General features: G+C 48.9%; 1 protein-coding gene across 1 annotated transcript; it reads right to left on the reverse strand.

Annotated features, from left to right (window-relative positions):
- Positions 1-443: 443 nt before the first annotated feature.
- Positions 444-2,142, reverse strand: LOC109782561 (3-ketoacyl-CoA synthase 6-like). Its single transcript, XM_020341184.3, has one exon. It carries the CDS (start codon positions 2,140-2,142, stop codon positions 748-750), a length of 1,395 nt encoding a protein of 464 aa, XP_020196773.1. The 3' UTR covers positions 444-747.
- Positions 2,143-24,753: the final 22,611 nt, after the last annotated feature.

The raw sequence follows: 24,753 nt of genomic DNA on the forward strand, positions 1-24,753 counted from the left end.
AGCATCGATGTGCATCTTTTTCTTGTAGAGCTTACCTCGAATCGAAACACCGTTGTGTAGATTAGAGGGACAAGGGAGAGAGCAGAATAGATAGGAGGTTACTCGAGGTTGAAAAAGACACCACTTAATCACCTCGCATCCCTCCCGTTTCTCCTCGTGCAAGGGTCCGCTCGCTGCGCTTCCGCTCGGTCTGACTCGAGAGATACTGCCGATTCGGCAATTTCCAGCGGGCCTCCTCCTTAACACTATCCTTTATCCTTTCAGTCCATTGGTCCTTTAGATCAATTTCGGAATTCTCCCCCATTAATCGTTATGCTCAATAGCTTCTGTCATTCTCCACACAAACAATGTACCAAAGTAAGGTGTTATAATAGCCAATGAGATGACATTGAACCTCAATCCTTATAGTACACGTCCTACTTCGAAATGGTAAACTTATTACATTATGAGAGGTGGTTCATATTAGACTATTAGTGGTCCCACAATTCCAGGATGCAGAAGCTTCCAATAATCCTATTCCTATGTGGGCTACATGCTCACGGAAAATATTGGGGGATAAAGACTTTAGTGAGCGGATCGGGCAAGCATACTTGTAATACTTGTAGCTAACTATAGCGCCTAGTAGTATGTGCGAGTGACTGGCCATGTTTACGTGGATTTGTTTCGTGTACGAGTGGAACTGTGTGTGTGTACGATCGAATGCGCATGCAAGAGACGAGCCGGCCGGGTTGTGTACGTGCGGCCTGACTAATGCTTGAGCACGTCGGGGACGTCGACGGGGTACCGGTGGACGCAGGAGGCCCATGGCCCGTCGAGAGCCGCCGGCGGGCGAATGCACTCCCAGGCGGCGCTGTTGCACTTGAACCCGGAGCCGAAGCCGATCATCCACACGCGGTCGCCCTTGCGCATCCGTCCCTTGGCTTCGATGTAGGCAAGCTCGTACCACACTGAGCTGCTCGACGTGTTGCCGAAACGGTGCAGCGTCATTCTCGACGCCTCCACCTGCTCGTCCGACAGCCTCAGGCTGCGCTGGAGCTCGTCGATCACCGCGCGCCCGCCCGCGTGGATGCAGAAGTGCTCGAACGCTGTGCGGAAGTCGGGGATGTACGGCCTGATCCTGCTGCTGCCGACCACCTTGCGCGCCACGTAGGACAGCGCGAACAGCAGCTGCTCCGACGCCGGCAGGACCAGGGGCCCTATGGCCGTGATGTTCGCCCTGAGCGCGTCGCCGGCGGTGACTATCAGGTCCTTGGACAGGTTGACCCCGACGTTGCCGCGGTCGTCCTCCTCCTGGTACACGCAGCGGTACGCGCCGTCCTTGGCGCCGGTCAGCGTCCGCACGACGCGCGCGAGCCGGAACCGAGCATTGCGGCTGTTGGTGGACAGGAGCACGGCGGCGCCGCCAATGCGGAACAGGCAGTTGGGCAGGAGCATGGCGCGCTCCTTGCCCATGTAGTAGTTGGGCGTGATGGTCTCCGTGGACACCACCAGCGCGTTGGAGCCCCCAGGCGTGACCTGGAGCAGGTTCCTGGCGAGCTCCACGGAGATGAGCCCCGCGCTGCAGCCCATCCCGGCAAGGTGCACGCTGCGCACGTCCTCGCGGAGCTTGTACCGGCTGACGACCATGTCGGCGAAAGACGGCGTCGGGGCGAAGAGGCTGCAGTTGACGACGAGGATGTCGATGTCCTCCCCGGAGACATTGGTCTTGGCGAGCAGGTCGTCGATGGCGGAGAAGACGACGAGCTCGGCCTCGTCGCGGGAGGACTCGAGATCGCGTTCCGGCGGGATGTAGTGCTGCGCATCGGGGAGGCAGGTCTCCTCCCCAAGACCGGAGCGCTCGAGCAGCCGCACCATGAACCGGAGGCTGCGCTCGTCGACGCACGTGCTGGCGTGCTCCTGGAACGCGGCGAACGGGACGCGGAGGCCAGGGCTGGGGCGGAAGCACGCGTAGTCCACCATGTACACGGCGCGCGGCCGGAGGCTGAGGTAGACGGCGGCCACCGCGGCCGGGACGAACGCGGCCAGGAACACGTGCACGGGCCGGATCTCCGCCGCCTTGAGCATGAGGGGCACTGCCACGATGGGGAGCATGCTGCTCACCAGCAGCCGGTACAACGGCTTGTGCTGGGCCGAGGAGCTCATGCGGACAGTGCGTCCTGCTCTGTGTCGTCTGTGTTGGAGGTGTGTCGCCTGGCCTCACGGGGGGAAGCAATTGAGCCAATGGACCAGCCGTTGTGCACACAACAAGAACAAGTACAGTTGCATGCATTCCAAACACATGAATGTTGCGTCGTGCAGTGAACCTCTTGCGCTAGCTGGTTGTTTGCATTGCGATTTGCGAGTAGGTCTGGGCACTCCTCCGGGCCAGTGTCGTGCAGCAACCACCCGGCTACGCCTGCCGCCTTGGAAATGGAGGATTGGAGCGGATGTCAAGTTATCAACCAAATCATCTCTCAATATGTCTTTTTTCTATCAAAAAGGCCGAAGACCATATTTTAAGCAGTACAGCCCCTTAAAATCCCCGTGACCGCGATTCGCATAGCAAATCACTGCCCTATAGAAGAAAACGTCGGTGATGGCCTGTATAACACCCATGTTCTCGCCAGACGAAGTTGTGGAACACAAATCTCACACACTTACCGACGAGGTCGAGGCTAGCCAAACTTCATCTGTCAGAATTGAAGTAGGAGAACAAACGCGCACAACCACGTTGTCCGTCCAGTAGGACACCGCGACCGAGATAAACACGTAAAACGCCATCTTCGACACGATTCTGCACTACTTTGGGAATGCCTAGTAGTGGCGGGATGAAAATGCCAAACAGTGGCGGGCCACGCTCTCAGGGGCGCCTGCCACTAACCTCTCACCGCTGCTAACATAGCATCAGCGACGGGTGTGTGGGTCTATTGTAGTGGCGGACGAAGTTTAGCGCCTGCCACAACAACTGTAGCTAGCAATTCCCGCATTTCTCTCTGCCCACCACAGTTGTGCATAGCAGCAGGGGCAGACACTTTTGGTGCCCGCCACCGGTAGTGATTTAGGCCTATAGAAGAATTGCTGCAGCAACATCATTTTTTGCTACGGTGGCAACATTTTAATGACGCGGTTGCAACATTTTGCACTTGATCATCACATTGCATACAAGTCAATAAAATAATTAAGAGTATTAGTGAAGGAAACATATAGTATAAGAAGTGCGGGACAACAAACATGCATGTCTCAACACATAATCAATAGTTTCACAAGTTGTTTCGGAGCAGTGTATCTACCGACTTGGCTAGTTGCTGGCAATCGATGACCGCAATATGTCCTCGACTCGGTGAAGTCGTTCTTCATCTGGCTCTGCCTAGCAGTGGAACTTCCCATCCTCATTTACAACCTCCTTGTTGATGATTTTGGCCCACACCTTTTGGAGGTGCTCATGCTCTCTTAATAATCCCCCCTATGTCCATGTACCTCTCCATCTCCTCGGACCACTTGATGATCTGGCTATGATTACACAAATGTTGGCTTTTCTTCAAAATGTCGTCCATGATGGCCATGGCACAGTAGCCAGACCTTTGGGAGGTTTTAACATTTGGCTCTTGGTAGTAACAAGCGCTAGTGATGAACTTGAATTTTGAATGATGTGTGAGCGTTTCTTTGAATTGCTTACACTTGCATAGAGCATCATTCAGACTCTCCTTCAATATGTTCCAAAACTTTTGAGGGTCTCTCTTTGAGTCAAAGAAATAAGCTAACCCTTGCGTCGGCATTAGTGCGATTACAATAGAGTGGCAGTCCCTGCGAAGAAAGTACAAGAAATCAACAAGAATGAGATCATACCACAAGGTCATGTGTATGTTTTAGAATAAAGGAGTGAACGCTAAAGACTTACTTGTCGCAGTATGGCACGAGATATGTGTCCTTATGCGGATTATTCGCAATCATGCATGGGAACATATAGTCTACGATGAGGTTCTGGCTTGTTGTGGATTCCATGTTGTGACAATGCATGTAAAAAGGATCAGGTAAGGCCACATTAACATGCCAGAGTAGGAGATCTAAAGCTCGATGAAGTTTCCAACACATCATTAACTGCGGGGAGACTGCGCCGACATAGAAGATATTTGCATGGACCACCTCATTAAAAGGCAGATCAAGTGTATCGTTCGGAAACTCCACAACAAAATTATAACCCTCTATAACCTTGGTCGTGAACTCTGCGTACCTTCTTTTGACTTGTCTAACACGTCTTTGCGTAGAACCTGAAGTTCGCTCGAGAGGATCCCCAACATGGAGTCTGATAGGCTCGCTTCACCGGGCTTATACACATTCCATGTGCGCCTTTCGTGGACGACAATGGGCACAAATAGTTTGTCTGTGTATGGTCTAGAATTGTCAGGCTGATACTTCTCCAATGATGGTGGAATATCTTCGACTATGTTTGCGGCGTCGGCAAGGTTGAAAATGGGGTCAAGGTTCGCGAAGCCGGGATCACCATCATTAACAGATAATCTGCGGGTAATCTCCTCTATATCACTAAGTGGCCACTTAAGTAGGTGGCCCTGCTGGGCCACTTGTTTTAACATAATGACATCCTCTTCAGGGGGGGGGGAGGCAACGTCTATGATTCAAATCCCGTGATTACCTTTAGCACCTGCACCCTCTCATGTCTAGTGGACGGGCGACCCCGTGCATCATTCTATTACCATCGATAAACGGGATGACTTGCCCCTTGGCAATCCTTGTCGTCACGCCATCCACCTTGGCAAACAACCACCATGAGATATATTGCAATGATGGTGACTGTTGACTGTTACTAGACTGCCTGGCCATTTGGGGAGGACTCGGTGTGCCATGTGGAAATAGTTTAGCTAAGTTCTTTTGAACTGATGCATCTACCCTTGCATCTACCGTGAGGACTAGTCGTTCTTGCACTTTGGCTTCAATCATTTCATTAACCATGCTTTTCATTCTAGCTTTTTGAAGTTCTTTGGTTTGGAGATAAACGTCGTCCCAAGCCTACAGTTGTGAGCATGATGAGATGTGTATGTACTAGGCAAGGCAGACATACTGCTTCTAGTGGTATCACATCGTAGCCAGATAAGGGACATGACGGGGCTTTGTAATCCTCCTATAAGTGACACTTCAACAACCTACAACCCCATAATTTCCTGGATATGCCCATCCATATTCCATGGCATGTGAGCACATATGGATCCCCATCCCTCCATGGAAAGCGAAATAAAGGCCGAAATCCTGAGCTGACAGCTTGTCCCGACCAGGTCCGCCTACCATGGGCTCCACCTGTCGGCGCAGAAGCAACATAGTCGTTTGACCAAATTGACTGTTCAGATTGGTTGGGTGAGAACTAAGCATTCACCAACTCCAATTTTTATAGAAATAGAGATAGATTTTTGCTGAGTTATTCTAGTTGAATTGAGAACCTTTTCACATGAAAATGTTTTGGATGTTCAAAAAATAAACTATGAGAAGTTGGACCTTCAAAGCCAAAGTCATACGGTACCAAGGATCCGAAGTCTTTGCTCCTAAAGGTCGTTCCACCTCACACCACCCCTCCCATGTGGCAGAGGGCAAACGTCCCTTGCCTTTGCAAAGATGTCAACGAGGATAAAATGAAGGTATTGTGCATGGAGAAGGTTGTGTTTGTCACCAAGTATTGTAAGAGGCCATTCACGCCTGGATCCAAGTGTGGAAGTAAGCGAAACTAATGTTATGTTAGCCATATTCAAACAATATAATTTTGATTTATGTATATTTCTTCATGTTATATAGAGATGCTCTTTTGAATTCATATGATTGACAAATATTTTTGCGGTCTACACCATTCCTAATCGTGCTTGATGCTATCTAGGTCCTATGAGGAGGAAGCAATGGATTTAGTTCATTTTTTCTGCCTTCACTATACCTTCCTTCTAAGATCTATAATGTGTGGACTTGGCTGAGAAATGTTTGTGCTGCACAAACTTTGTAAAAAATAATTTTAAAATTATAATAAAGTTTTTTCCTCATATATCATCGTATCTTTCAAGGTGTAGGTTCTCCCACACATTTTGTTGATTTGCTGAGATTTGCAATTTGCTCAAATTTCTTGGAGAAGTCTAGCTGAGAGGACAATTGAGAAGATAGTAAAAATTTCTCATTAAACTTCTCTTTTCCAGGCATGTTTGCAAAAGACCCATCATATGTCACAGTAAAAAAACCACCATGTTGAATGGATTGCATACATAATTTTTAGATTATTGTGAAATAGCTTCACTAGTGGACTCTGCTTCTGGCGTCACTGCCACCTACTGTATGGGTCTGACTATATCACATCTTGATGTGAGATAATTATCTCACATTTAAGTGATGTCAGCACCATGTCACAATAAATAAACCAACCCAGCTTCTTATGTCTTGTTTGTTTTGTCAGTTTCTTTTGTTGTTGTCCAGCCCACCACAAACAACCCAACGAGACAACCCCCTCCCAACTGGGCATTTATTAATGTTGCTGCACAGGAAAAAAAGATAAAAGAAAAAGGCCCCAATTGCGAGTGGAGGATGGACTTGCAACTGGGGCAACTACAACTACAAAAGCCTGAGTTGTGAGTCAAGTGTAGACTTGCAAATAGAGCAAGTACAACTAGAAAGTCTCAGTTGCGAGTGGACGGCGGACTTGCAACTAGGGTAACTACAACTAGAAAGCCCCGATTGTGAGTCGGTGGTGTACTTGTAACTGGGACAATTACAACTATAAAGCCCAGTTGCAAGACGAGGGTGGACATGCAAGTGGGGCAACTGCACTACTACAAGCCTCAACCGTGTGTCGAGGGTGTACTTGTAATTGGGGCACCTGCTACTGCAAAAAAAGCCCCCAGTTGTAAGTCGATGACTGACTTGTAACTTGGGGAACTACAATTACAATGTCAGTTGTGAGTCAACTGTGGACATGCAACTGGGGCGTCTATACTACTACAAAAGGCCCAGTTGCGAGTTGAAGGTTGACTTGCAACTAAGACAACTATACCTACAAAAATAGCCTGCGAGTCAAAGGTGGACTTGCAACTGAGGAAACTTCAAACTACAAAAAAGACCTACGAGTCAAGAGTTGACATGCAACTGGGGCAATTACAACATCATGCTCCAGTTGTGAGTCGAGGGTGGACATGCAACCGGGCAACTACACTACTACAAGCCCAATCGCGAGTTAAGTGGTCTTGCAATTGGGGCAACTACAACTTCAAAAAACTCAATGGCGAGTCGAGGGTGGACTTGCAAGGGAAACTACTACTAGAAAGCCTTAGTTGCGAGTCGATGGTGGACTTGCAACTGGGGACATTACAACTCCAAATCTCTAGTTGCGAGTCGACGGTGGACATGCAACTGGGACAACCACACTAGTACAAGCCCCAGTTGCGAGTCGAGGGTGCACTTGCAACTGGGGCAACTACACTACTGCAAGCCCATTTGCGAGTAGATGGTGCACTTGCAATTGAGGCACCTATAACTCTAAAAAGAGCCCCCAATTGCGAGTTTAGGGTGCACTTGAAACTGGGGCAATTACAATTACAAAAGGACCAGTTGACAAAAGGACCAGTTGCGAGGCGATGGTTGACTCGCAACTGGGGCAACTACAACTACAAAGACCCCAGTTATGAGTCTAGGGGCGGACTTGCAACTAGGGCACCTACAATTACAAAGAGCCTAGTTGTCAGCCGGGTGTGGACCTGCAATAGGATTCAGACACCCCCCTCCCTAACACTAAAACATTCACTTGCTCTTTGTGTGATGTAAGAATTGCGGTGGATCTGAACACTACCACACATAAAAACAGATTTGTATACACCTATCTTATGCTACTCCAATCCCAGGTTTCTGATCTTCCTACCTCAAACAAAAAAACCCTAAGATGCAATGAGAAAAAAGAGGACAAAAAGGGAAGGAGCACTCACTCTACTGGCGTCCCCTACCATCTCTGCCACCTCACGTTTACCAGATCCAATCGCCCCGACTTTGGATTCACGTCACTCGAGAACGGAAGAATAGGGGACGAAGAGGAAGAGGAAAAGAGAGAGCGGCGACGGGAGCTCTCCAAATTCTAATACACAACCCAAAACAAACAACGAAGCCGGACCGCAGCACACAACTTGAGATGCGTCCCAAAAACAACTCAAAAAACGGCCCGCTCTATCTCCACCAAAGTAGAAAAAGGCCCGACGGCTGTGACAACGCGACGCGAACAATAAAAAAAAGCCGCTATCACCAGTACACGAATTTTACGAATAGACTATATCGGACCGTGGATGTGTTTTTTGTGTGCATGTGCTGTTATTTTTTTTAAGTGCGCCTGTGCTGACTATGTGCATCTTAATTATGCAAAGGTAGGGTGTGCTCATTATAATTGTATCCTCTTGATGTTCCGTTTCAAGACAATAAAATTGTCAGCAGAGCTCACAGAGGATTGTCTGCCACGAGCCACTTAATCCCACCAATCAACATTCGCCGCCAGGACCAGAAACCGTATGCGTGAAAAGCACTCGTACGTGTCTGCTGAAATCCGGGTGGCCATTAGTCAAGTGGACAGCTTGGTTGGACTTGGCCAAGTGCACATCAAGCTCTGAAAACCTCTGATGCGACTTACTAAGGCCCCGCTTGAAAGCCCCGAAAAAATCTTACAACCGTAACAAATTGCAACCGCATAATACTGGTGTCCAGTAATATATAGCAGAATACAATTTCCGCTTGTAAATTCTGTCCTTCCCCTCCGGTTCCCACGTCCCTGTAATCACGCGTCTTCTTCCACATTGACTGCCGGCTGCTGCCGCCGCTATTGTCCACCCCCACCACCCCCTCCTCCTTCCTAAGAGCTTTTCCAGCCATGCCCCCACCCCCCCCCCCCCCCCCCGCGACTTTTTCGGATCCAACGCTAAAAAACGCCTCAGTCACGCCCTCAGGATGCCGAAATCCGCCGGCTCGGCCTGTTTTTGGGCCCGGCGATCGCAGGCCGAACCCAGCGCACTGGAGGCGCTTGGGGGCTCCGGTGCAGGGGGAAAGCACGTCTGGTCCATACCGTCAGGCAAAAAGTCAAGTCTTTCTTCCAAATTCGCGTCCCACCCCCGCGCGCTCGGCCTCCAACCGGCTGATCCCGACGCCGCCCACCGCCCGCCACCGCTAGATAGCCCATCCCCGCCGGAAAAAGAGCAGAGGTTTCGCCGAGGCAGCCCCTCCACCACCAGCTGGGCGATTTTTCCGGCGTTTCCGGCCGCGGAGGGGCAGTGTTGCGGCGGGTACGCGTGTTGGAAATATGCCCTAGAGGCAATAATAAAATGGTTATTATTATATTTCCTTGTTCATGATAATTGTCTATTGTTCATGCTATAATTGTGTTATCCGGAAATCGTAATACATGTGTGAATACATAGACCACAACATGTCCCTAGTGAGCCTCTAGTTGACTAGCTCGTTGATCAACAGATAGTCATGGTTTCCTGACTATAGACATTGGATGTCATTGATAACGGGATCACATCATTAGGAGAATGATGTGATGGACAAGACCCAATCCTAAGCATAGCACAAGATCGTGTAGTTCATTTGCTAGAGCTTTTCCAAATGTCAAGTATCATTTCCTTAGATCATGAGATTGTGCAACTCCCGGATACCGTAGGAGTGCTTTGGCTGTGCCAAACGTCACAACGTAACTGGGTGGCTATAAAGGTGCACTACGGGTATCTCCGAAAATGTCTGTCGGCTTGGCACGAATCGAGACTGGATTTGTCACTCCGTATGACGGAGAGGTATCTCTGGGCCCACTCGGTAATGCATCATCATAATGAGCTCAATGTGACCAAGTGTTTGGTCACGGGATCATGCATTACGGTACGAGTAAAGTGACTTGCCGGTAACGAGATTGAACAAGGTATTGGGATACCAACGATCGAATCTCGGGCAAGTAACGTACCGATTGATAAAGGGAATTGTATACGGGATTGATTGAATCCTCGACATCGTGGTTCATCCGATGAGATCATCGTGGAATATGTGGGAGCCAACATGGGTATCCAGATCCCGCTGTTGGTTATTGACCGGAGAGTCGTCTCGGTCATGTCTGCATGTCTCCCGAACCCGTAGGGTCTACACACTTAAGGTTCGGTGACGCTAGGGTTGTAGAGATACTAGTATGCGGTAACCCGAAAGTTGTTTGGAGTCCCGGATGAGATCCCGGACGTCACGAGGAGTTTCGGAATGGTCCGGAGGTGAAGAATTATATATAGGAAGTCCAGTTTCGGCCACCGGGAAAGTTTCGGGGGTCACCGGTATTGTACCGGGACCACCGGAAGGGTCCCGGGGGTCCACCAGGTGGGGCCACCTATCCCGAAGGGCCCCATGGGCTGAAGTGGGAGGGGAACCAGCCCCTGGTGGGCTGGTGCGCCCCCCTTGGGCCTCCCCCTTGCGCCTAGGGTTGGAAACCCTAGGGGTGGGGGGGGCCCACTTGGCTTGGGGGGCAAGCCACCCCCTTGGCCGCTGCCCCCCTTGGAGATTGCATCTCCTAGGGCCGGCGCCCCCCCAGGGGCCCTATATATAGAGGGGGGGAGGGGGGGCAGCAGCAGCCAAGCCCTGGCGCCTCCCTCTCCCTCCCGTGACACATCTCCCTCCTCCCGCAGCGCTTGGCGAAGCCCTGTCGGAATCCCGCTACTTCCACCACCACGCCGTCGTGCTGCTGGATCTCCATCAACCTCTCCTTCCCCCTTGCTGGATCAAGAAGGAGGAGACGTCGCTGCTCCGTACGTGTGTTGAACACGTAGGTGCCGTCCGTTCGGCGCTAGGATCATCGGTGATTTGGATCACGACGAGTACGACTCCATCAACCCCGTTCACTTGAACGCTTCCGCTCGCGATCTACAAGGGTATGTAGATGCACTCCTCTCTCTCGTTGCTAGATGACTCCATAGATTGATCTTGGTGATGCGTAGAATTTTTTTAATTTCTGCAACGATCTCCAACAACGCGCCCACCGCGCCCGCAAGGTGTTCAGCGATTTGCCTGCCTCGGCAATGGACTCGGACGACGAGGAAGCGCTCGCCGCGCTGCTGGAGGAGGAAGCCGAGGCCGACGTCCAGGAAAAGGAACATCTCATGGTCCTCGCCGCCCTCGCCGGTCTGCTGGCGAGCAATGAAAAGCCGCGGCGAGGTGGCTCAGCGCCGGGGCGGATGAAAGCAAAGAACCGGCATCGTCTCGAAGGCTACTGCATGCTCTACACCGTCTACTTCGCCGACGCTCCATTGCACGGCGACAAAACATTTCGGCGCCGTTATCGGATGAGCCGAAAGCTTTTCCTCAGGATTGTGAATTCCATCCTGGAATTCGACGGCTACTTCAAGTGCAAGAAGGATTGCACCGGCAAACATGGATTCACCTCAATCCAGAAGTGCACGACAGCGATGAGGATGCTTGCATACGGAGCTCCCGGTGATTCACTCGACGACTATGAGCGCACTGGCGAGTCCACCACCATTGAGTGTTTCTACAAGTTCTGTCGGGTAGTGGTGGTAGTGTTTGGACCGCAATACTTGCGAACACCCAATGCGGAAGACACTGCTCAGATCCTAGCACAGAATGCAGCAAGAGGATTTCCTGGGATGCTTGGAAGCATCGACTGCATGCATTGAAAATTGAAGAACTGCCAATTTGCTTGGCAGGGGATGTACAAAGGCGCCAAAGGCGGTTGCAGTGTCGTACTTGAGGCGGTGGCACACAGGACCTCTGGATTTGGCAATCCTTCTTTGGTATGCCAGGAACTCACAATGACATCAACGTGCTGCAGTGCTCCCCTGTCTTTGCCAAGCTTGTTGAAGGTCATTCTCCTCCGGTGAACTTCAAAGTCAATGGGCGGCACTACAATAAGGGGTACTACCTAGCTGATGGCATCTATCCCAGATGGTCTACATTTGCGAACACTATCTCAAACGCTGTGCCAGGAGGCAAGAAGTCCCAGTTTGGCAAGGTTCAGGAGGCTTGCATTAAGGATGTCGAGCGAAAATTTGGTGTGCTCCAATCTCGATTTGCTGTTGTCCGGTACCCTACTCAGACCTGGTCGAAAGATCAAATGTGGGAGATCATGACTTGCTGTGTCATCTTGCACAACATGATCATTGAGAGCGAGCAGGAAGAGCCAGTGTTTGACACTGAACCATATTACCGGCAGGGTCCTCTAGTCGAAGTTGATCATGAGCTACCGGCAACCTGGACTGCCTACCTCAGTATGCATCAGGAGATCCGAGACCCACAGGTGCATCATCAACTGCAGCAGGATCTGATGGAGCACCTATGGAGGATTAAGGGCGACACCTAACTCGACGTGTGATGAAATATGAGTTTTTATTTGTTGAATTATATAATTTATATTGAACTATTTGTTGTTGCACTATTTTGTTGAACTATTTGATTTTCTATGATGAACGATGTGATAAAAAAAATATTTATGTTAGAATTCAACGCTGAACCATGTCGAATATGGGTCGATTCTCGCCGAAAGTGGGCCGAAAACTGGGCCGATATCGGCGCCTGGGACGACGGCTGGATGCTCAACCGCCCAGAGCCGATTCGACCGCCGGCTCGCCCCCAGGCGGCGTTTTTTTTTTTTTTTGCCTCGGAGGGACCAACGAACGGAGATGCTCTAAAAACGGCCGAATCGTTCGAGCGCGTCGTGGCTGCCGCACTCAAGAGGCTGCCCTTGCAGTTCCTACTGCCCGACACCATCCCGGCTTCCACCTCTCTGGACAAAGCCGTCGACCGCGCGCAGCCGGCGGAGAAGTCGCACGGTGGCGGGCAAGCTCGACTGGGTCATCGGCTGCGACGAGGAGATCTGACGCATGGTGCGGATCCTATAGCGCCGCGCACGAAGAACAACCCCGTCCTCACCTAGCCGCCGTCGCGGTCAATGTCGCTGGCGCCTCGCCGGCACCACAACCAGTCATCGTCGCGGCCACTCCATCATGGACACTGGCGCCAGAGCCTGCCCGTCCTTGTGGTTGTGGCGGCGAAGCCGTCGACCTCGCCTATGCTCAAAAGAGGAGAGGATTACGGGATGGTGAGCTAAACGACGGGCGTGGGTCTGTATCAAATACCGAATAATTACGGGTGTAATCGAGCAAACCGGTGTAAATGTTACGGACAAAAAACGATCAACCAAGCACCCATGCGTAGCCGGTCTGGATTTTCCTTACGAAGGAGTATATTTTACCGGTGTATTTGCCCTGAAAACGACAATCCAAGCGGGCCCTAAAAGTGGCATTCTTACTGGTTGTCTGGTTCATGCATGCATCCTACTCCTATTTTGACAAAAAAAGAGATGAACTAGCCAATTAGCTAGGTAGCTAATTGGTGTCAAAGGCGGCCCCGTTTTCTTTGTCGGCAAAAAGATTAGTGTGACGGTCTGATGGATAAGTAGAAAGCTCAGACTATTGGAGGAGAAAAAAAAAACAGGACAATAATCTATTCTCCACCAGGAGAGGTTGACAAAGTTGTACATTTCTTGCATGCATGTCCAGTGTACCAGTACTACCACGGGGATAAAGTTGTTATTTTGCATTTGCATTTGGCAGGTCCGTCCATAACTACTAGATCGGGATCGCGCCGTGGCACGAGGGTACCGGTCCAAACGTTTGTATGCACATAATAAGAAGATACTTAACAATGCATGAACATAGAAAGCATGTTTCACGATAGGTTAGCACCAAATATCTTAGGCATAGAAGATACGACAACACGTCGCTTAAAGACAATTTACAACTATGCATAGATAACTTTAAGTTTTAGGCATAACGTAGACATTTAGGCATAGAAGATATGACAACACGTCGCTTATAGACGTTTTAGGCATAGAAGATACGGCAACACGTCGCTTACAGACAATTTACAACATGGGTCTTGCCGTCCTCATGAACAACGCGTTCATACTGAGCCGGTGATAGTCCAAGGTGTGCCAGAAGCATGCCAAGAACTGCCGTGTGTGGGATCCTAAACACTCGCTGGGTGTCCTGCAGTTCCCAATAACATAAAACATAAGGCCTTGGGGGATTGCCCAAAACAATTGCATTACAGCATGGGAAAGGAATCAGAGAAATCAGTTGCGGATAAAAGCAACCATAGTGATAAAAAAGATATGCCAAGCCTATCGTTTAATCAGGATTTTGTTTAGGATGTGCCAAGCATTTAAAAAAAACAGACTATGAATCAGGATTTTGTTGCAAACAGACTGAATGATGGAATGAGAAGAGGAATATATTCATGAAATAAAGCAAGAGAGATAAAGTTGAAAGGAAAGAAGTGCAGAGCTTGCAGGTGAAAAACATCATATAAAATGTATAATCACCAATCAGGCAATTTCAAGATATCATGACTTATTGCTGTGATTAAAACAAAGCTAGTTGATGAATGATTGGAATTAGCTATTTCACTGAATAAATATATTCATGGCGTAGTTTCAGTTTTGTGCCATGAAGAGAGGCCGTCGAGTGTGATATCCAGAACAGAGATGACCATATATATCAAGAATGGTGAGGTATGAAGAAAACAAACTCTCTAAGGAACACATGCAGGTAGGTATTTTTTTTCCTGGATTCTATTGCTTCTACCTGAATCTCAAGGTATACAGTGACAGCCACGATTAACGGAATTAAGCAACAACGACATGCTCTCTGATTTCAATGTAACATGTTTCAATTCCTCTATAACCCCTGTGTTTTATCAAAACAAGCGCACAAACAAGATAATCATCGAAACAATACTATGTTCTCAGCAAGGCTATGTGCATTCTTCTCAAGTCTGAGATATGCACGTACAGTGGTCTTAGATCAATTGATAATCACCAGAACTAACTACAATACATAGTCTGTGAATCAAAAGTGAGAAAATACCAGGAAGATGATTTGTGTAGTTGCAGGAGCTCAGGGGAAAGGAGAGTAGGCGGACCTGCTTGCTGGAGCTCCTTGACTGGCCAGTTGAACGTGCAGCCACAGCCGAGAGAGTGCTACTACCCTACATGAGAGCATGTTAAATGGAAAAAACTCAAATCCCTAACAAGAACTTTTTTTGAAAGATCCATAAAATCCAGATCGGGATAGGGGGACTAACACGAACTCATCCTTCACGCGAGCACCGCCACTCGATGGAGATGGTTGGTACCCCACGCCACTCCACGCATCATCATATTCCTCCTTCACGCGAGCACCGCCGCTCGGCAGCCTCCACATCCGCCGGCTCGGCTCCCTCGGCGGCCGCTGTGCCCCACGCCGACATGAGCGCCCATCCAAAGGGAAATAAAGAAGTAGACAACAAAACAAAGAGCGATGTTAATATAACCACATCATTCAATTCACATGTCAAGATACAATAGGAAGTCTTTCCACCAAGCGGTTTGATACATATAATTAAACTCAGGAAAATAATTTTCACCACTTATAGATAATAAGCAGCTGTAAGGGGGCATGTAGACAACCGCATACCAGTATAGATGCAAATAACTTCCAAAATAAACGTATGCCACAGGAAAAGTAAACTCCAACATATTACCAAAGAGACAATAAAAGCTCTAAACCAAAAAATCTAAGAAATGCTCAATTCAGTTTACTTAATAGTTACGAAATTAATTATTCTCGGTCAGGTGGTTCTGGTATACTTAAGAAAACACTTGTAGACTTCAAGTACAGATAAATACTCAAGCTACATGGAACTATAGTCAACAACATAGTTCTATAATAACAAGTGATTCCAATTAAACACAACTGCTCAGAACCATGGAACTGGAGCTTTATAAAATCATGCTACTAATTATCTTAGACACCAATTAAACTCATATGCGGACCATGGTCAACTGTGGGTTTATACACTCGTCAGAAATATTGGCCACTAAAAACATAACAACATTAATACAGTCAACACATACCTCAAGTACTGAAGGACTGAGGCACTGATCATCTATCATCTGTTTGACTCGTTTTCACTTCTGCATACGCTATTTTTATAAAGTGATCGAGCAGGGGTGCAGCATCGTCGAGCAGGGGCGGCGGCGACAGCCAGACCACCTTGAGCACCACGGTCCGGAAGCCAAGAGCATGAGCAGACCAAAATCAGAATGGATTAACCAGGAAACCCTAGACAAATCCCTAAAAAACAACAAAGCCCTTGATGAGCACATACACATCACAAAGGGAAAGAAAAAACAAGGGAGCAAATAATCACCTCAGCCATCTTAGAAGCCCACTCGGTGTGCTCCCTCACCGGCCGACCCGCAAGACAGCCCCAACGCCACGCCACCGTCCCAACCGTGAAACAGCCAGAGAAGCAAGGAAGATGGTAAGAAACAAGCGAAATAAAAGGTAGTGGGCTCCAATACAAACATTAACCAGCCTAAAGACGTTGTTATTAGAAACATGACACCGTGGTTTCTGCTGGTTTATCAACAAATTAAAACAAGCCATTGAACCGACAACTTGCTTACTCTTAACCAGATGAAATCAAGGACTAGCAACAAACAATAAAAGTCAAGAACAACTTATATGCAATAAAGGTATGAGAGAGAAGAAATATTCACATAAGACGACTATAAACACTGGAGCATAAATAAGCAACACCTTTAAATACAAATAAAAAGGGTCCAGGGTTCAATGCATAGTGGGCTCAGATTTGCCTTTCCTCGATCATATAATCTACCCCCGCCATCTCTTGTCACCAGATTAATCTGTTTATACAGTGGAGATGCCCTGGTTATCACTCAACAAGAATGACCATCCAAGGACAGAACAATAAGTATCACATGATCAAAAAGGATTCTAGAGACAAGAGGGAGGACCCAACTTGATACCCACAGGTGCCTTGATTGCTCAAAGGCACACTTATTTCAGCCACAGCGAATCATCATCGCCCTAGCAAGGATGGCTTCCGACCGGTGGGGCACGTGCGAATAAAAAGGGTTCAGGGTTCAATGCACATGGGCTCAGATTTGCCTTTCCCCGATCATATAATCTACCCCCATCATCTCTTATCACTAGATCAATCTGTTTATACAGTGGAGCTGCCCTGGTTATCACTCAATAAGAATGACCATCCAAAGGACAGAACAATAAGTATCACAGGATCAAAAAGGATTCTAGAGACAAGAGGGAGGACCCAACTTGATACCCACGGCTAATCATCATCGCCCTAGCAAGAATGGCTTCCGACTGATGGGGCACGTGATTCAAACGCGGTGGCACGAGATATCTCATTTTGGGAGTAACTATTCATTACTGCAGGAGTCCAGGCTCGATCCAACGACCGAGATCAATCCGGAGCGAGATCCGTCGCCCAGAATCGCATCAAGCAAACTGATCCGACGGCCGAGAGTCCCTAATCGCTGTGAGAGCTCGGTGAGACATCCTTCTCTTATTTCTGGACTTATTTCTGGATTTCTGGATGGATCACCGGATCAATATGTTCTTACGAGGGTTTAACTGCCCTGGTTATCACTCATTAGAAATGACCATCCAAGGACAGAGCCACTAAAATAAGAACGTGATCAAAACAGCTCAAAGAAACGAGGGAGGATCCAAATTAATACCCACAAGTGCCTCGACTGCTTGAGAGCATGCCTATATCAGCCATAACTGATCATCATAGCCCTGGCCATGTCCCATATAGTAGCCGAAGCAGAGCAGGGGAAGATGGAGCTCACAGAGGGAGGTTGTAGCCGAGGCAGTACTCAGAGGGCACCGAGGTTGCGCCTGAACGCCATCCAACCAGTGAGGAACCACGTCGGAGTTGCGCCTTGCACCATCCCGCCGACGAGCACGAAAGCCATGGGCACCGAAGTGGCCAAGGAGGTGAGGAGGTGATGTATAGCACATCTAGGAGCACCATCAGAGACAGCCGGGGCAACGAGCAGGCATGGAGAGAGGTGAGGCGGCAGGGAGAGGAAAGGGCGCGACGCGAGTGCAGGCCTGCAGCGAGCGGAACATCAGCTATTTTTTCTTTCGGAGTATATAGGAACTATCAAACATATCATATAAGTGCAATCATCTTTGAAAATATAAGAGAGCACACAAATCACAGAGCTTGTTTAAGATAGTTTGTCACATCAAGTACTTTAGATAAGAAAAGCCTAACCCAGAATTACAAATAATTGGAGCGAGTGATAGATTTATTATTCTGATAATTTGGTAGTAACTATACATAAATAATTCATTTGCCAACAGTAAAAAATATGCGATGCATTATTTACACAAAACAATATTTTTTGTATAGGGCCAGAAAGATATTTCAACATTCAAATCAACAAGGCTGAAATAATCTAAGAGTATTATCACTACAGAGCAACAATTTATGAACTCGCTGTCAGTCAAAAGTAATAATACATGGAAATCTATCTTGAAGTGCAAGAGTTCAATTTAGCAGATCTGACACACCAGACACGAATGTGCTTACCTGCTTTCCCAGGCGGGCCTAGTCAGCTCTCTTTTAGCTGCAATCAAATATAAGATTTGTTAGGACATTCTTGTGGGCAAAATTTATCATCATGCAAGCAATGGGCCTATCTATTGGCTGCTTGTAGTGCCTAAGGTAAAATCAAAAGGCCTTTTACTGCCACCTTGCATGAAGAGTTTCTATTCACACATGTGTACTGCTATATGAACCTGCACATGCTGACTAATTAAACAACAAAAGCCACAGAGGTGAACTGACCTTTCTCTAATCAGACTCTATGGACAAACCAAGAAGCACAGATAAATACGTTGTTGGGCAGAACACATAATCTAGTACGGTATAACACTGACTAAGCCTAGTTTTGTGGCCGGAAGGAGAGACCAGAAAGCTATATAAAGCACACGCCCAAAGAAACTAAAACTGAGCAAAGCATTGACTGAATAGGTAGCAAAGGCACGTATATCCAAATTCCATAAAAAAACGAAGGAGGTATAATCACTAAATTAGAAATCTAATTAACTTAGTAAACAAACCTAAATTAAGCAGCCTAACTCAAATGGACAACAGTAAATTGAAGCCTACATGCCTCAATATCACAACAGAGGATGAGCAGGACCAACCGACAAACCAGCAGGCTATTGGTATAAAGCCAAAAATAAATAGTAAACAAAACAAAGAAAAGAACAAAAGCACCCAGAATCATGTGCAAATGAACAAAAAAACCTAGGGCCTAGCACGATCCAGACAAGGAACAAGAAGGACACACCTATAATCCAGGAATTAAGGAAGATAGGACACCACATAAATCCAACCAGGGAATAATACCCTTTGCCTCTCATTGGCAAGCCTGCACACAATAGACCGAATCTAGCAGCGTACTCATATAGAAAAGACAAGGAATATACACTACTTCACAAATGTAACCCTAGGTCTGGAAAGAAGAGAAGCACAAAGAAGGAGAGGAAAAGCAGTCGACCTGTACATCCCTGGATGAAGACGCAGCAGGCTGGCACAGATCGAGCGACGAACTGACGAGAAGAACAAGCACCTGCAAACGATGGATCAATCCGCAGCAAAATCAGAGACAAAATCACGGTTAAGCTGCAGGGAATGACCAAGAACGGGGCAAAATAAATGCCTACCCACAAATTGATGAACGCACCATCAGATCTAGCGCAACGACGGCAAGAACAAGGAACACCGGCGTCGCACAGCGAATCCATCACATTTGACGCAGTAGGCTGGCACAGATCGAGCGACGAACTGACGGCAAGAACGAGGGGGACATCTTCTTCCTCCCCCATAGCCTCACGTTCCTCTCCCCGTTGCTCCCCCATCGAGCTCGAGCTCGTCCATGGCCGCCGCGGCGGGCGGGGCCACGGTCATCGGCCATGGCCATGGCCATGGCAAGCGGGACGGGCGGGGCGGCCCCTTGCTCCCCAGTCGAGCTCGAGCTCGTCCATGGCAGCCGCGGCGGGCAGGGCGGGACAGCGGGGCCGCGCCCATCGTCCCCGAGGAGGTTGACCCGCGGCGCCCACGCCTCCAGCAACCGCGGCGCGAATCCGCGGAGGCGCGCCCACAACCGGCGACGCCCTCTGGCGGCGATGCGCGTGGCGGCCGTGGACGGGGAGGATGGCCAGCGAGGAGTGGCGGCTAGGGTTCAATCGGGGGCGGGGCGAGTGGGCGCCTGGGAGAAGACGTGGTGCGTGGTCGCGGGGAGGAGAGGAGGCAGGCGGCGACGCGCGAGAAAGGGAGCGAGGCGGCTAGGGTTTCACCACGGGCGTAGCCGCCTTTTATACCCCAGGAAGCGAAATGACGAAAATGCCCCCGGAGGGGCAGCGTAATTGCGAGTGGTGGCACGATACGGGAGTAACTATTCGTTCCAGCAGTAACTTTTTTTTTATCCGACGGACGAGGTCGTTGCAGGGGTATCCGACGGCCCAGGATCCATCAAGCAACCAGATCCGACGGCCAGGAATCCCAAATCGCCGAGGAGCGGCCTGAGGAGCTTCTATTCTTATTTCTGGATATTGAACCATATTATATGAATGAAAATGGAAAACATGTGCTCAGCATCCACAACTCCACGAGTGCTTGCTTATTATCCTCGCACATCCATGCACGTACAACGTCAAACCAACACGATCGACTGGACGTCACAAGAGCATATCCAATCCAGTGATACACGCACTCACATGATCCTGATCTTGTTTTTTAAAAGGGAACGGACGAACTTGATTTTTTTTTTGAGAAACACGAATTTGAATAGCTGATGCAGGCATTCAGCCCATGTATGTATGTATGCATCCGTAGCAAAATCCAGCACCCACACCCTGTGAACCGTTCGGGTTGATTAATTCCTGGTGAAAATGTTTCAGAAATTTCTGAACTAATTGGCAACTCAAACCGCCATTAGCTGCATGCTGTCGATCTTAGAGTTAGATAGCTTTCCGTCGAACCAAGGGCCGGCGCGCGCACGGGAGGTCGGCGCAGGCCATGCAGCGGAAACCTAACATATATACAATATCCGACCGATCAGTGCTAGCTACTCCATTACCAGCATCAACATGATCCTCACTTGTTAATATCTTGTCAGCACCGCCCGGGCCCCGGCGACCATACCGGCCGGGCACCACTTCGGAGTTCGCCGGCCGGCCGGCCAGCCGTCTTATCGCACGCTCTGGGGCCTTGTGGATTGGTGGAACCCGCGGAAAGTGCACTGGACAACGGAAAAACGACGTAGCAACGACTACCAAACCGATCTGATATGCTTTATCTCGCGGGTGCACGTCGCTCTAGTGCTACACCAGTTTCGTACGGCTCTTCAGGCACACGCCTATATAAACCAGTCACCTCCAGCTTGGAATGGCATCCCATGCATTGAGATATCGAGCGTTCCATCTGTTGGTCACTCGCAAGGCTGCCGTGGCATCTGCGTTGAGCAGATCACTTGCTGTAGATTGCAGGTACAGGTTCCTGAGCTTGCATGCGCATGGCCAAGGCTTGCGTACTCCCCGGTGTGGTGCTTGTGGTGTTCGCGCTCCTGCTTCTCTCCTGCGCTTTCCTGGCGGCTGAGCCGGCTGGCCGGCAATGGGATCAAGGGAGAGAGGCCGCGATGACCATGGCGAGAGCTCGAGGGCGTTTAGCGAGGAAGGTGTTGCGGGAGGGGATGGTCCAGGCGGACGGCGACGGCGACATTGCCGGCTCTAAGAGGAAGAGCCCCGGTGGCTCCGACCCGCAGCATCATTAACTGATGCCGAGGTCACGTTGCATGCAGTTTCTTTACACCTGGCATCATATACATGGGACCTCAATCCCTAAATAGACGAAGAGATGATTTTGTATACCACGCATATGGACCATACGCATAGCCCGGCATCATATGTTTACATACATCATCTTTGATATATATGTACGTACCATATGCTAGGAGACGCAGCACAAGTTTGTGCAACAGATCAAAATGTTGTTACTTGTTTTCTCATAAGGAATAAATTTCAATTTTCATCCACATTTGGCCACCCCTTTGCATAAGTTTCAGTTCTGTGGGATTGTCTATCATAGTCGGTGTCCAACATTTATTTTAGTATCCTTACCACATTCTAGTATTTGGATCAACAATTTTAAATTCCGTGTTCAACTTGTACATAATTTATGCACCAGAACATTTACTTAACTACGGACTGAGCATAACTTAGATGGCTAGTCAGGTTGGAACCTGCACATCCGGGTTAAGGTCCTAAACTTGGCATGGTTTGTCGCACTTTCCTAGGTTTATTTCAGTCTTTATGGTGCTACCCTTTCAGCGGTATGGTGTGTCCATCAACGGCGATGCGTCTGTGGTGACCTAGACTTAGCATGGTTTGTCGCACTTTCCTAGGTTTATTTCAGGCTTTCTGGTGCTACCCTTTCAGCAGTATGGTGTGTCCATCAACTACGATGCGTCTATGGTGACTAAGTCAATCTCTAGATGGCTCGGTCTCTTAGAGATGCTTATACAGGTAGAATTAGTGTGTGAGCATGTATATGAGCGTATACTCACACCAAGTTGTGAGAGAGAAGTCATGGAAGTAGCCCATGGGCAGATCACTCGCCATTTTACTCTATGTCAGTTCCCCTCGCCTTTCAGCTCTTCACCTGACATCACCATGACTAAAAGTTGCGCCGGAGGGGCTTGGGGGTGAGCATGGCAGCGACAATGATGGGGGCGATGGTGGTTTATATACCCGCAAAGGGGGCATGCTCCAGCGGGAAACGGGGGCTGATTTCCCGCGTGTTAGTGGGAAATGGGTGCTGATTCGCCATGTGCTAGTGCGAAGCGCGGTGGCGGACATTAATTGGCACTCCTCCTGATGGAAATGCAGTTGCAACATTAGCTTGAGTGAAAACAGCAGCTGTAGCTGTACGTATGGTCGCACCATTGACCGGGCTATGCGTGGAAGGAAGAGGCTGGGGTGTAACTTCTCTGCCGCATGGGCGATTGGCAGATGGCATGCGCTCCAATACAACACCTCCAGTCTCCAAATATGGAAGCTCGTGAGCTAGATATGAAGCGCCCTTCATAAATATGATAACTCGGGTCATATGACGACTCTGTAAGAGTGTATTTTTGGGCCAGGATCCTCATATTGGCGGCTATTATGCCCATTGGCCCGATATGGCGACTCTCTTAGAGTTGCTCTAAAATCTCCCCGTCTTACTTACAAACGTTAATGTGGATGACCCATACAATATTCTGTCTATAAACAGTCAAATTTTAGCCAAAACTACATGTGAGAGAAAATCACATACCCACATCTATACAACAAAAAAAATTACCGTATGTAAAAATTGTCACCAGAATTTATGAAGATCTAGATGGATTGTTCTAGTGGATTCAAGGAAATTACAAGCTCAATGGCCTTTTTTACAGGAGGGACTATTTGTCAACTACCTATAGAGAACTGCTGGCAAAACAAGGAAAGGACACCACCATACTTTTATCGCTCAAGAGTCATGATCGAAGACCAAAAGAAAGGTAAATCACTACAAAATTGTCAGCAGAGCTCATAGAGAATTGTCTGCCACGAACCAATTTCTTTCTCCTATCAGCGTGCGTCGTTAGGACCAGAAACCGTTTGCGTGCTGATATCGCGGTGGCCATTAGCCAAGTGGACAGTTTGGTTGGAATTCAATTTAGGTTACAACTGTCTCTCCAACTGAACTTTTGAGTAAGTGGCCAAGTGGACAGTAAGCCTGTGACGTGACTTACTTAAAAGTGAGAGAGGATCTAACAATTTGATATCAGCTAATTGGCCTAAGAGGCGTCTATGTTTGCTTTGTCGGCAAAAAGAAAAGAGTGATGGTCAGATGGATATGTAGAAAGTTCAAATTATCCTTCCGGATATAGGATTTCTACTCAGGTTAGTGGAGGAAAGTGTGGAGAGATGACTTGCAATACAATGATGATGTATTGATAGGGTGCTGGTGCACGTATATATATTACAAGGGAAGGCCTCTACCTCAACTATACAAGACTAGGAGGTGGGCCACAACTCCAATACACGTGCAATACAAAATATATACCCAACACCCCCCCCCCCCCCCCCCCCCCGCAGTCGAAGCGTCGCTGGAGACACAGAGACTGGACCGAAACTCCTCGAAGACGGGAGTAGGCAATCCCTTAGTCATCACATCAGCAAACTGTTGCGTCGTCGGCACGTGGAGAACCTGAACACGGCCAAGGGCAACCTGCTCGCGCATGAAGTGAATATTGAGCTCAATATGCTTCGTCCGTCGATGGTGCACCGGGTTGGCGGAGAGGTAGACCGCGCTGACGTTATCGCAGTAGAAAAGAGTGGCCTTGTGAACATCACAAAGCAACTCCTGGAGCAGCTGACGTATCCAAGAGCACTCGGCCACAGCATTAGCCACGGCGCGATACTCTGCCTCGGCGCTGGAGCGGGAGACCGTGGGTTGCCGCTTCGATGACCAAGACATCAACGAGGGCCCAAGGTAGACGCAGTAGCCTGATGTAGAGCGTCGCGTGTCGGGGCAGCCAGCCCAGTCAGCATCCGAGTAGGCCACAAGGTCGGTGGAGGCGGAGGCCGTCAGGGTGAGTCCCGAGGACATGGTGCCGCGTATGTAACGGAGAATACGCTTCACCAGAGTCCAGTGAGAGTCACGCGGGGCGTGCATATGGAGGCACACCTGCTGAACAGCGAACTGCAGGTCGGGACGAGTCAGCGTCAAGTACTGTAAAGCACCGATGATAGAGCGATAAAACGCTCCATCGGACGCGAGAGACCCCTCCAGAGCAGAGACCTT

This window comes from Aegilops tauschii, chromosome 1 (genome assembly GCF_002575655.3).
Source record: "Aegilops tauschii subsp. strangulata cultivar AL8/78 chromosome 1, Aet v6.0, whole genome shotgun sequence".
In the NCBI taxonomy this organism is placed as follows: Eukaryota; Viridiplantae; Streptophyta; class Magnoliopsida; order Poales; family Poaceae; genus Aegilops; species Aegilops tauschii.

Excerpts from the sequence above, each read along its gene's own strand:
- LOC109782561 (XM_020341184.3), bottom strand. The coding sequence starts at position 2,142 with ATGAGCTCCTCGGCCCAGCACAAGCCGTTGTACCGGCTGCTGGTGAGC.